Below are 14,844 nucleotides of genomic sequence, written 5' to 3'. Positions count from 1 at the left end.
AAATGATACTCTAGAATTCGAAAAGGCAGAAATGAAAGTGTAAGGTACTACACTGACATTTAAATACAATAAGCGGAAACAAACAAACTAAAATGTGTCAAACTATTATTATCTATTAGCAAATAATAACACGAAAATATATTGTCAATAAAAATAGCTGCAAATTAGCCAAACTTGAACAAAAAAGAAAATCAGGTCTAATAGGAACATGATAAAAAAGAAAATCATGCTTCACGCATAGACAAGAAAATATATATAGCCCGTGAAAAGGCAATTGACAAAGCTCTACGAAATTATGTATAAGGCAACCATAGGTAACAGAAGAAGCCCCACGTTGGGCGCCAATTTGTATAACGATCAGATGGACAAGAGGTCATGAAGGCTGAACCAGAAGGATCAGGACGATATTATCCTTAGATGGAATAAGGAATGACCGAAGATGGAAAGGTCCAATCGTTTACATTGACGAAACAAAGACCACGTTGCTCAGTCGGAAGAGATGTGGGCGCGGTTCTTTGGGTTGGGCTTCTGTTACAATGAAAGATGTTAAATGAATAAATAATGGTATGCGAATAGGGCTAATGGAACGACGATAGACAAAAGATAAATAGATAACATTGACTGATGGTTTGACTCATGGACTCTAAGGAAACGAAATACTTAATACTCAAACGAAAATATAGGGCGCCAGGTATTTTGACCAAAAAATACTCAAAGGAACATTAATTAACGAAACATAACACAACAATAACAAATTAGCAAGAATGCTACGATAAGACATCAATGTACTAATCTTGAGCTGTAAAAAAATTAAATAAAATACGACATCGTAAGTTTCAATGTAACATTTATTAAAATACTCTACCAAATCTCAATATTTACACAATACGTACAGTGTATACGCAGTATAAGATCGCCAACAACAAAATTAAGAAACCAAAAAATACCTAAACCGTTAATCTATAAGACAAAAGTTGGCGACATAATAACAATCACTGCATATAAATTGGTGTATTCACCAACACAGTAATACTAAAAAAATGGAATGTAAGTGAACGAATATAACTATTAATTATTAACTCAAAAAAAAAATTAACTGTAGTTACTCGAAACAATAAAAAATCCATACTCTAAATAAAAACTAGAAATTTTACCGTTCACTTACAACAAAAAAAGAAAGAGCTCTTTGTTTATATTTATACCTATCTAACAATACTTAATAACACTCTAATAATACTCAGAAAAATATCTACATAATGTAAATGTTTATAGTTTAAATGATCACCCATTTAAAAATAAAAAGATAATCATCAACTTCATACTAAAAGTATGACCTACTTTTCAGAATGTCACTATCACAAACTGGGCGAAAACTTTAGGTCATTGAACTTATTTCACGAAAGCACACAAAATTGTCCTTGCCCTGGACATAACAAAGGCGTCTCTACTAATTTCTTCAATAAGTAAAAGATGAGTGACTTACTTAAAACATCTGTTAGAGGGTAGGATGGCCCTTTGTAAGCCGGCAGGCTCTCAAGGTGTGGAAGATGGTCATGAAGAAATTCAACTTTACGACACAGTCGAAAGAATAATAGTATTTAACAGTGTTCATAAAATAGCAGCTGGACAACATAATGCATAGGTGGAAGGTGGAAGGTGAAAGGTGGACCCTTTAAAAAAATAGAAAACGCAATTGTACAATTATTGTACATACCAATAAACAATCATTAATAATCTTACCTGCCTAATCGGCGGGGCCCACAATACACGAACAAACTTGATCTCACATAATGACTATATTAACTCAACTCACAAATGATGCAGAATTTTGAGAATTTGTGGTTTTTATGAACCTTTGGCGTCCTTTGTTTGTGGTGGGGTTTTAACCGATCAAAATTATGGGAAACTGTGAAAGATATTCAAGAACAGATTTCCTTACTACTCGTAAAAGGGCTTAGCGAACCTAATACTTAAGACGAGTTATGGGATGCAAGGCCCATATCATTCACCAGAAAGCTATTAAAGTCTAATGTTCGACTCTATCGATAGTACACATGTGTTTCTAAGAAAAACACGGCACTAGAGATTCTGAAGTCTACAGGGAAATAAGTTAAAATCTATATAGCAATGAAAACTGAATTAAATTCTACACTGGGAAAACTTAAACGTTATAATTGGAATAGGATCTAACTAGATAATACCGCTTATTAGCATATTTTGCAGGTCAAAGAATATTTTTTTTACAATTTGCTAAAAATTTAAATTATGTTTGGTATTATGGTTTGTCGTCAACGGCCTGTAGTGCTGGATTAGATATTATTAGGGTAATAAATATGTATTACTTTGTTACGCAGGGCCGGCGATAACGGGCCTGCAAGGGATGCACTGCAGGCGGGCGCCCCTGTTTGTGAGCGCCCTGGGGGGCGCCAAAATGAACTTTTTCTGCTGGTGCTATACAAAATACTAATGTAGAAGAAACCGAAGGGCGCCTATACCAGTTTTGCAGGCGGGCGCCTTATACCCTAGCGCCGGTACTGTTGTTACGAATACCAATTCGATCTTTAGCATGGCCGACAAATGCATGGGTCATAAAATAATTTTTGTTTGTCTACACAAAGGCACTGTTGTCTGTTATAAAATTGTTAAAAGCAGTTTATTTAGAATTCACTCAGAGAGTACCTACTTGTTTGCAAGATGCGAATTATGGCTTTGTTAAATTCGAAAAGAAGGGAAAAGAACAAGGTTGTAACAATCCATTTCTTGAAGCCAATAAAACTTCTATTCAACCAATGGATTAAGGATTAAGGATGACCACACGGATTAACAACGAAAAAGCTATAATTACCAATAATTTCTCAAGAAAAAAAGTAATTTTGTTATATATGCATTTTAATAAGAAAATATTTACATATCTACATATCGCATACATTTCATATTAATTACCTAATGTATTCATTCACATACATGTAATGAAATTTGGTATTGAACACATACATAGATAAGTACTAGTTACACTACTGTATTATTGACGTAAAAAGACCTAAAACCATTTACATACACTGATTATGTAGGTACATATTATGATATACATATTGGCATAGTATGTAAAACTACACATTGGCATAGTATGTAAATAATATTATTACGTATATTCGGTAACACTTATTTCGACTAGCCACCAATGATCGGTTATTAGAATATCCCGGTTATAAGAATATTTTTGCCTTGCACAAAGGCTATTCCAATAAGCGGGTTCGACTGTATACAGTAATTTAAATCACAAACCACAGATTTAAGGAGTCTATAAGTAATAGGTAATATTTAATTATTTTTATTCTATTTCGACGAGGAAATTTCACGCATTCCAGGCCTTAGACAGAACTTCTCGTTCACCGCTCTTACGGTGGCTCCTATCCCAATGACTTATCATAGTGCAAAATACAACTCACCACACACCCCGCTTCCCGCTCTAGCCCACAAATTTAGATGACCACAAGTGCACAAGTTGACTGTGATGTGATCAGTGTGATCTTATGGTGTTTTTAACGTGCACGGCGCATAATATGTACATTTAAATTTTGCTTTTGTGAAGTTCGAATTTCGAAACAATATTAAGAATGGAGGGATTTGTGGATGTGAATGTTAGCGTTGAATATTTAACATCAATTAAATTTTTTTCATTATGTTTAGAAGGAAAATTAAAAATATCTAAACCAAACTTCTTAATTACGAATGTGCCAAAGTGCAAAGGTCGGGATTATAAATGATCATTTGTGGTAAGTGATCATGGAGATTTGTGAAAAAACTTTGTGTTGTTGCTACTATCAATACTTTTTACTGCTTTCCGTGGTTCCTATATATTTGGAGAAGAGTAATTATAAAGAACAAAATAGAAAATCAGATTTTAACTATCCGGGGAAGTCCACTTGTGGACTGCATGAATAGCATCCCAGTCCAGTAGGTACTCCAGTCCAGCGCTAGAATACCACTGAAGTTATGGGAACCTGCACTGGAATATACGATTCCAGTGATCAGTCCAGCCCAGCTAACTAGAATGACGGTCTATTTTTCATTCCAGCTCACCCATTCCAGCGCCACTGCAATTGAACGGCCAATCCAGGGCTTGATTTTGGCATTAAATCGTTGTCGTTATGGTGTTACGGATCTTGCAACATTTGAATGACTGGAATAATGTGGACGATATGATCTAGTCCAGCTCTATACTGAAAAACCCGCTCGATTAGTGAATTGAAACAATGTGAACCGGGCATAATGTAAACTGGGTAACATCCTAGTCAACTGTACTGGATTTATCACTGGAATGGTTCATTCCAATTCACTGGAATAATGTGAAGCGAACATTGCTCAAGTCTCACTATTTTCATTTTGTATCGAATTTACCTTTCACCTGCTCCTAACCACATCGGTTCTTCATTTGTAAGAGAAATTCCTACGTACGCGAATGCTCCTTGGCCATTGGGTAATGTTCGAGTTGCTACATAAGTTCTTCCTCGTTTTCCTTTGCCTTCAGAAGTATGAATTCTTGTGGTGTCTAATTCTGTATCATTCAGCCAAGACGGTAACTAAAAATGTAACGTCAATGATTTAGGATGAGCGTAAATTAAATGTGCATAAATTGGCAGAGGCCACAAAAAATGGGAAAATAATTCTGCTGACATTTGCCACGTTTTGCAGACTATTGGCCAAAAATATAATCGTTTTTTATAAATAAAAGACAGATATCTTGACCAAGTACTTTCGAGGTGAAGTTAGATCCAGAATAGAGCATAATAGAGCCGCTTTTAGAAGGATGTGCAAAGTACTATGTAACAGAGAACTAAAATTGGCATTAAGGACCTTCTCTGCTGCTACGTGTTCTCGGTCTTACTTTATGGTGTGGAGTCTTGGGCCGTGAATAAAATCGATCTTAATCGCCTTGAGGTCTTCGAAATGTGGTGCTATAGAAGAATTTTAAGAGTTTTTTCGGTAAAGAAGATTCGAAATTCCAAAATACTATACTAAATTTACAATCAAGATGCAGTAGAAATAAACAAACCAAGAGACGTTAAATGCTACTAGGAGCACTCCCGAATCATAATTTACAATGTAAAAACTGGAAATCATGATTTGGGATTTACAATGTATATACATTGTAAATTCTGATTCGGCAGTGCTCCTAGTAGCATTTAACGTGTCTTGGTTTGTTTATTTCTACTGCATTTTGATTGTAAATTTAGTATAGAACGTTTCAACAAGACTTCTGAGATTAAAAAAAGCATCAAGAAGAGAAAACTATTTTGGACATGTAATGAGAGGTCCCAAATATAAGTTGCTATAAAATGTTATGCAAAGGAAAATAGCGGGCAAATGCAGTCCAGGAAGAAGAGAAACTTCATGGTTGAAGAACTTGCGATATTGGTATTGAGTTGATACTGAGTTGATATTGAGTTGAAGTGTAAACGCGATGCAGCGGGCGGAAGACGAGCAATTCTCCGAATGTCGCGACAATAACTAGAGATGGGCAGAATCTTTGAGAAATAACGGCTAGTATTTATATAGGAGCAAATTTTGTAAATAGGGTATAGTTTTAAGCGAGAGTTTGTAAATAACACTTGTATAAATAGATTAATAAAGTCGTATATAAACTGGAATCGCTCATATGATTGTTACACAAGCATTTTATTTACGGTGGTAGTAAATAAAATTAAGATAGCTATGATGGTAACCAACGTTCTAAAAGGACATGTTACATGAAGAAGAAGAAGAAGAAGTACTTTCGCTCTCAGAACATACACTAGACATAAGAGATACAGTTTAAAATATTCGGAGGCTATATCATAGGCAATGTCGGGAGATAGAATCTATCTCCTTGTGTATTATTTGTATAATTTTTAAGTAAATGTCTACGGTATTCCAAGATGTGTTGAAGAGCTACCTTTTTTGACCCCCTCTTTTCTTTTTAAATGTCCCTGAAGATGCCCTGAGCGCGAAAGTACTTGAGCAATATTTATCGAGTAAATTTGCAACAATTCAACCGCATCTTATTGTTCAAAAATATAATCGTGTAATCACTTCTCAGTCTCAGCAATGTTTGAGTTTTACGAAGAATTCGTCATTGTATTGGTAACCATTGATGAAATCTGGATTCAATACTACATACCAGAGTACAGAATGAACGTACTACAGTGGACTAAAGCAGGTAAAAGTGCTCCGAAGAGGCCAAAAGTGGTTCAAAGGGTTGGAAAGTTTATGGCCAATTTGGGATTGAAAAGGTATACTCTTATTTGACTTCGACATATAAAAAAGGAAAAACTATCAATGACCAATATTATTTATGCATTATTGGACAAATTGAAGCAAGAACCCAGTGAGACCAAGTGCAGAACAAAAAAGTGTTGTTTTTTATCCGGTGTATTCTCCTGATTTGATCCCCTCCAATTATTACGAGTTTCCCAAATAAAAAGAAGTGGCTGGTAAATAAAAAATTAAGCTCGAACGAAGAGATAATTGAGGAAAAAACGCCCATTTTACAGAGCTTCCAGACTCACATTATTTGAACGGCATAAAGAAGTGGAAAAATCACCAGAATTGTTGTATTGAGCTAAAAGATCATTAAATAAAATAAAAGAATTTTCTGGAAAATATTTTTCATTTCAAAGGAGGGTACTTATCAGATAACCAGTCATTTGACGAAAACCTACTTCAACAGTATCCGGAATAGGTCCAAACACTTCATGGGCGTTTAATATATCAGTATCTCTTGCGGGTGCCATAAATGGTTTTTCTAGAAGCCCATTTTGCATTCCTACCAGAAGGTTGGATAGATATATATTTCTGCATCTCTTTTTCTGTACGCCTTCGCATGGTTCGCCGATTAATTTTTGCAACCACACCTAAAAAATTCAACACATATTTTTTTTACAATTAGAGTAATAAACCGTGGTTTAAGTAGGGGTTCAAATAAGATGCTTGACATCTTATCGTAGTGAGAAAAAAATACAAAAAAAATATTATCTAACATTAAGAGGAAACAGTAGCGATCAACAGGTAGCGGAAACGCGTCCCAAGATTGCGGCTGTAATTTTGAATATTTTTTCGAGATATTTGGCACACGTATTCGTAATATAATAAAGAATGGCGGCACAGAGCCAAATTTGAAAAATATATTAATATGTGGAAATTACTCTGTAATTAAATATAATATTAAAAAACCCGCCTGTACCGCCATTAAGAAGAACAAAAAATACACTTTCTTCAAACAAACTTTTTTATCCGATGCCTAGATTTTGTGTCATTTTGGAACTATTGTCCTTTTCATGAGCATTTTTCAGTGCGAAACGAAAAAGGGTAAGTCCGTGATAATACACATTTATGACATTTATTCTAACATGAAATTTTAGTTAAATCTGACAGTTGTCACATTTTATTTTCAATTTGGAATAAAAACAAATCAAATGTGTTTCTTGCATTTATAAAATGGTATTTTCTTTGATTTGTATAGTCTTATAAATTATACAGATTATATTTGTAATATTATTATCTAATTAAAAAAATTATTCTTTTTATTATGGCGCCATCTATCGACAACTAGAATAACTAGAATAAATGTTGTAAATGTCTGTAATCACGGACGTGCCTTTTTTCTGTCACATACAATTTAATGCGTTAGAAAGAAATATAAAAACTGTGGCGCACTGAAAGATGATCATGAGAAAAAGAATACTAAAATTTTTTATTTCATTAGTATCAACCAAAATGACTATTTCGATCTATGAAAAGTACAGTATTGTAACATTTTTATTATAATTTGAATACAGTGAGCATTATACTGAGGACACTTTTCTACTTCCCCAACGAATTTTATATTAAACACCTAGAAACAGAAGTTCAATGTTTTCAGAATTTTATGTTACAAACAAGATATTTCCACAAAGTTATTAGATAGTACTACAATCAACGAACATAACATGACCGATCTTTAAATAAAAGTAAAACTTTATTCAGCTCAAAAAACAACAAAAATCGAAGGAAACAAATAAAATAAACTACCTATATGACTGGAAACGTGCGTCTCACTCGAACTTTCTCGTGCACTACGGATCGCAAGCGCCGAGTGTCGTACAAGATTAGCAGATTTGCAATCCTAAACGCTCCGTGTACGGAGCTCAATGCCACAACGAAGGAACTTTTAGTCCATTCTTTCACGGTTTTTGCTCTAAATTTTAAAGAACCGCTTGGATTGACATGAAATTTGGCATACGCATAGCTTACATGTCAAAAAAAAAGTGGTATTATGCCGATGTGTGCTTTTGCCCAGGGGGTGACTCTCACCCCCTCTTGGGGGTGGAAAAATATAAGCCCAAAATAAGTCCGGAAATGGATAAAATAACTAATTTTAAGTAACTTTTGTCCTATAGAGCTTTTTCGCCAAGTCAACACTTTTCGAGTTATTTGCGAGTGAATATGTTAATTTTTCAACAAAATAACTACATTTTTAGACCGTTTTTCGCAAATAACTCAAAAAGTAAGTATGTTGTCGAGAAAAAAGTTCTTAGCAAAAATATAGCCTGTAAACAAGTAAACGAAATGGTGTACGCGTGGTGTACGTGTTGGTCTCTGAACCTCGTAAAACCCGAGTTATAGTCAATGAAAAGTAGATTCATATTCACCAAATTTCAAATAGAATACTTCGAAGTGAAATATCCAAAAAATTAAGCACTTTTTGGGGAAACCCCACTAAAACTTTTAAAGTGTTTAAAAAAGCTTTATTTCTGTTTTTATAAAAAGTTTCTAGCAATAAATTTAAGCAAGATACGCTCAAAATATAGTTGGTCCCTTTTGTTTTGGCAAAAAAAAATTGGGAAGACCACCCCCTAATTAGCAACTTAAATGAAATTAATCGTTACCGCTCCAAAAATTATTTTACTTATGTTGTGTTTATATGAGCTGTAAGTTTCATCGACTCAAAGTGCTTATTTTGGAAAAAATTTGGTTTTTAAGTAAAATTTTTTAAAATTTTAATTTTGAAAAATATGTTGTTTTCCAAAATAACTTAAAAATTGTTAGAGATACCAAAACTCTCGAAAAAAAAAGTCAATATTGCTTTTCTGAGTTTCATGTATTTTTTTGTTTTTCTGTTAGACAAAAATTGATTAAGATTTGGTGTTTCTAAATTTGCATACATTCGTGATCAGTGACTCGTTCAACCCCTTTTAACTACAGCCCCTTCAAAAATAAGGACTTTGAACCGATGAAACTTACAGATCGTATAAACAATACATACACGAGTCACGAAACTTGTAAAGTCGTAACGATTAAGTTCATTTGAGATACAAATTAGGGGGTGATTTTCCCGATTTTATTTTGTGCGTAAACTTTATTTTGAGCGTAACTTGTTTACTTTTGATGTTAGAAATTTTTTTTATAAAACAAAACTGAGACGTTTTTAAACACTTTAAATAAGTTGTAATGAGTTTTCCCCGAACTGTGCTTTATTTTTGGTTATTTCACGTTAAAGTATTCCATTTGGAATTTGACGAATACGAACCTATTTTTAATTAGCTATAACTCTGCTTCTACTAGGTATAGAAACGTGATATATACATTTTTTTAAATTTTTTTTAGGCTATATTTTTGCTACAAATGTTTTTTTGGTAACATACTTACTATATGAGTTATTTGAAAAAAAAAACAGCTAAAGCGTGGTTATTTTGTTGAAAAAATGAACATATTCACTGGCAAATAACACTGGCAAAGGAAAAGTATTGAATAAAAATGTATACCATTTTTATTCAGTTGCAATGCGAAGGCAAAACAATCTTACTTTTCAATTAGAATACGGAGTGCAGTCCAGTCCCTTGAATCGCGATTTTCGGCTCTTATTGGAGCCTTCATCGGAAGGAACGTAGGCACTGTTCTCCATATTTTAACTGATTCGTATCGAGAGGTTTTCCCACCCATTGCAACTGAAGTGATGATAGTAGGTGGCTAGCGCCATCTGGCATTGAAATACGAAGTAGTTTTCAATCCTAATAGTAAATTATTAATATTGAAAATATTAAAAATATTACTAAAAGATTTTTAAATTGAAAACTTAAAGAAAAAGTAATTGTGAAAAGTATTGACTTAGTAAAAAAAACTCCATAGAACAAAAGTTACTTAAAATTAGTCAGTCTATCAATTTCCGGACTTACTTTGGACGAATACTTTTTCACACCCAAGAGGGAGTGAAGAGCACCCCCGGGACAAAAGCACATATTGGCACAATATCACTTTTTTCTTCAACTTGTTAGCTATGTGTATGCCAAATTTCATGTCAATCCAAGCGGTCCTTTAAAATCTAGAGGTTTTGCAATATTTTACCGTTAAAGAACGTACTATTTACTGGCGGTAAGAGACCTACGTGACTGGAATCGAGTCGAGTAGTGCGAGAGTCGCCCCATGTGCGGACGGCCTAATCGTTTAAGCACGTACTCTGCGCGTTATGAATAGTTTTGGCGTCAAAGTATCTCCCTGTCGCATTCCTCTGCCAATTGTTATCTTATCAGTCATGAAATGGAAGGTTTACAGCTGTTGTTGCATTTTCGTTTATAGTTCGAATAATATCGCCTACCTGTGATCTATTCCGCATTCGCACAGTGCCTTTAACATAGATTGTTTGGACTGTTTTTCTCCTAAATGCTTTCATGCTTTTGATTTCTTCTATACGTTTCATGATTTTCTCGTTCTTGTATTTTCTAATGTCCTGTTACCTTTAGAGATTTCTTTATTTATAGTGTTTATTTCTTGTGGGTCAACATTTCTTTGACTTTTCAATACTCCATGATCTTCCATTTTTGTTTCAATACAATTTATTATTATTATCCCGGTTCCCAGTTTCCACCTTCGTCGGTCGTTCCATTCGCCAGGGTGAAGATTCCTTTCCGACATTGCCTTCTGAATGCCGCCTAGCCATGATTGTTTCGGCCTTCCTCTCTTCCTTTTTCTTTCCCTTGACGTCCGTTTTAGAATTTGTTTTGGCATTCTGCCGTCATCCATTCTTTCTGCATGACCATACCAGATCAGTTTTCCGCTTTGAATTTCGTCTATGATGGTTGACTTGACTCCTTTTATATTTCTGATTTGTTCATTTTGTATTCTTTCAAGTCTTGATTTTCTAGCCGGTCTTCTTCAGAAGTCCATTTCCAATGTTGTTCCCAAATACACATATTCCTCACAGTTCTTGATTGTCTCTTGTTCGTTAACTATTAGATCTTCTACTTCAGTCCCGATTCAAAAGCATTTTGTTTCTATTTAGAGAAAGGCCCCACTCAATATAATTTACAAATTGCAATAAGTTTCTTTACTAAAGCCCCGCTCAATACAATAATTTACAAATGGCAATAAGTTTCTTTATTAATTTTTCCTTCTTCTTCATGTTTACGACCAAATTTTCTTGGGCTTATATTATTGTATCTACTATTTCTTCGTTTAGGTTGTTTAGATCTTCTTTTATTGTGTTCTTAAGTAAGTTATTGCTGATATATATTCTCGCAGGTTCATTCATTACTCGTATTCAAGGTTTAAATATTTTACTTTTTATCTTCAGCCTTAGTTGCTTTATGTTGGTTTCTACAATATTACATACCCCACCGTTACTACAAATTATATGCAACTAACAGCTCTATGAATTATGAGCTTTTTGAATTTTGCCATTGCGCATCCAAAACTCGTGTCTCTTCACTATCTAGGGCTATCAGTGTAAACGTTAAATAAAGAAAAAGAAATATACATGAAATAAAATAAAAAAATACCTGTGCTCTTTTTGATAGCTCTTCATTTTGAATTCTTCTTAAGAATGTGTTTGTAAAATTTAAATAAAACAAAAAGTCCTCATCCAATTGCTCTTCCAACTCCATTTTACGAAAATTTTTGCTATTTATGACAATATTTCATGTAGTAAATATTTGGCATTGACAAGTTATTTATTAGGTTAAAACCTATATAAAGGGTGATTTACGTAGACCTCATATTTATCAGACTTATCGCTGAAAATATTCGGATTTGAAATCTGAAAATGTTAATTTTCGCGCTGCTGTACAATACGTCAAGCTCATGCAAAATTTCGGGCCAATACTCTTTAAATGAATTCATTTTTTTTTCGAATCCTGAATAAACTTTAGGTATTTTTGAAAAATTTTAAATTATTTTGTTTACGTTTTTATTATTCCTTCAATTCGCTTTAATTAAATATTTCTAATTAATAGTGCAGCCGATATGTGAAACAATTGTGCATTTTTTTTTATTTTATTCTGGCCTTGGTTCAGAATAATATGCTTCTATATAATAGACCACATATACTACACATATAAAGGTTCAAATTTAGATGGGAGGCCATCTCAGATTTTGCCTTTTACAAAAATGGCGCGCGTTCAAAATGACGACTATACATATGTGACTAATAGCACGATAACTTTTGAAAGAAAAGTCCGATTTTAACCGAATTTTGTATATAGGTTCCTTTTTTGATGTTTAAAATTGAGGTCTTGAACCGGAAGAATCGGTTTATCAGAAGTTGTGTTTTTCCTGGTTTTTTATGTAAAAATATGTTGTTTTTATTTCAATTATTTCACCCTGTATGTATTAATTTTTCAAAAAGGCAATAACGCCATTGAAAAGAGCGTAAGAATGTTTTTTAGGAAATATTTTGAACTTTTTAGTTATGTTAATAATCATTTACTAAATGCATAACTTATCTTCACATGTACCTATGTGCGGCAGATTCGTGCAAATATTATAAGAATTATTGTGCATTTAATGGTAGAAGCATATAATTTGGGCCAAATATACTACACATACAAAGGTTCCAATTTAGATATGAGGTCATCTCAGATTTTGCCTGTTACAAAAATGGCGCGCATTCAAATTGGCGACTATACATATGTGACTATTATAACGATAACTTTTAAACGAAAAGTCCGATTTCAACCAAAGGTATATAGGTTCTTTTTTTTGATGTATAAGATCGAGCTCTTGAACCGGAAGAATCGGTTTTCCAGAAGTTGTGTTTATCCTGATTTTTTTTGTAAAAATATGTTGTTAATTTTTTTAATTCTTTCACCCTGTATAAATAATTTTTCAAAATGGTAATACCGCCGTTGAAATGAGCGTAAAAATACTTTTTAGGAAATATTTTGAACTCTTTAGTTATATTAATTACCATTTAAAAAATGCATAACGTATCTTCACATGTAGGTACCTATGTAGGCAGATTAGTGCAAATAATAATATAAGAATTATTGTGCATTTAATGGTATAAGCATATAATTTGGATCACACATACTACACGTACAAACATTCAAATTAAGATATGAGACCATCTCAGTTTTTTTTTTACAAAAATGGCGGGCATTCAAAATGAATCTGCCGCCCATAGGTACATGTGCACATACGTTAGGCATTTATTAAATTGTAATTAACATCACTAAAAAGTTTAAAATATTTCCTAAGAATATATTCAATGGCCGTATTACCTTTTTGAAAAATTTATATATACAGGGTGAGAGAATTGAAAAAGGAACAACATATTTTTACATAAAAAACCAGTAAAAGCACAACTTCTGGTAAACCGATTCTTTTGGTTCAATACCTCGATCGTATTCATCAAAGAAAGAACATATATACCAAATTTGGTTGAAATCTGAATTCTTGCTCAAAAGTTATCGTGCTGTAAGTTACATATGTATAGTCGCAATTTTGAATGCCCGCCATTTTTGTAAAAAGAACAAAAACTGAGATGGCCTCATATCTAAATTTAAACCTTTATGTGTGTATTATACGTTGTCCAAATTATATGCTTTTACCATTAAATGCACAATAATTCTTATAATATTTGCACGAATCTGCCGCACGCAGGTGCATGTGAAGATACGTTATGCCTTTATTAAATGGTAATTAACATAACTAAAAATTTCAAAATATTTCCTAAAAACTATTTTTACGCTATTTTCAATGGCGGTATTAACTTTGTGAAAAATTAATATATACAGGGTGAAAGAATTGAAAAAAAACAACATATTTTTACATAAATAATCAGGAAAAACAAAACTTCTGGTAAACCGATTCTTCCAGTTCCAAAGCTCGATCTTACACATCAAATTAAAGATCCTACATACCAAATTTGGTTGAAATCGGATGTTTCGTTCAAAAGTTATCGTGCTATTAGTCACATATGTATAGTCACCATTTTGAATGCTCGCCATTTTTGTAAAAAGCAAAATCTGAGATGGCTTCTCATCTAATTTTAAACCTTTGTATATATGTGGTCCAAATTATATGCTTCTATCATTAAATGCACAATTCTTATAATATTTGCACGAATCTGCCGCACTATAAAGGGCTGATATTTATATAGGTAGTAGGTATGCAATATTGAATTCAATATACGAACATCATTGAATGCCTACCTACTCTTCCGCATGGTTTTAGTAATAGCATGAGAGCTGTTAGACATTTTTGAGTAGGTATTTTAGTCAATCTGCAATCTGCAAAAATGCAAGTCTGACTGTGCCAAAACAATATCTTGCCGCGTCCAGCTATCGAACTTGCTGGAAAAAGGGTGGCTGATTACTTTAGAATGGATCCCTAGTCATATCGGTGTTGCAGGGAATGAAGCGGCGGATGAACTTGCAAAAGAAGGCATGACTTTTCCACATTTCCCTAACTTCCAATCGTACACATCAGCAAAGTCCAACATTAGAAGAGGAATCAAAGCGAAGACAAAAGAGCAGCAAATACAAGCCGGTGCTGGAAAATCTTGGGCCACCTAATAGAGTCACCAATCCCTCGCAACTTGCTGAGACCCAT

The 14,844-nt window shown here is 33.5% G+C and overlaps 1 protein-coding gene across 1 annotated transcript in view; it reads right to left on the bottom strand.

The window, feature by feature from the left end:
• The window catches only part of LOC114345139 (uncharacterized), a 149,651-nt gene extending 137,709 nt beyond the window's left edge, over window positions 1-11,942 (bottom strand). The window contains exons 1-3 of the mRNA XM_050659777.1: window positions 11,793-11,942; window positions 6,702-6,893; window positions 4,402-4,583 (exon numbers count right to left, since the gene is read on the bottom strand). Coding sequence (XP_050515734.1) covers window positions 4,402-4,583; window positions 6,702-6,893; window positions 11,793-11,897 — 479 coding nt within the window. The 5' untranslated portion in view covers window positions 11,898-11,942. The remainder of the gene's footprint in view (window positions 1-4,401; window positions 4,584-6,701; window positions 6,894-11,792) is intronic.
• Window positions 11,943-14,844: the final 2,902 nt, after the last annotated feature.

This window comes from Diabrotica virgifera, chromosome 8 (assembly GCF_917563875.1).
Source record: "Diabrotica virgifera virgifera chromosome 8, PGI_DIABVI_V3a".
NCBI classification, from domain to species: Eukaryota; Metazoa; Arthropoda; class Insecta; order Coleoptera; family Chrysomelidae; genus Diabrotica; species Diabrotica virgifera.
Note: the sequence above shows the minus strand (reverse complement) of the source record. Positions and strands in the feature narration are given on the sequence as shown.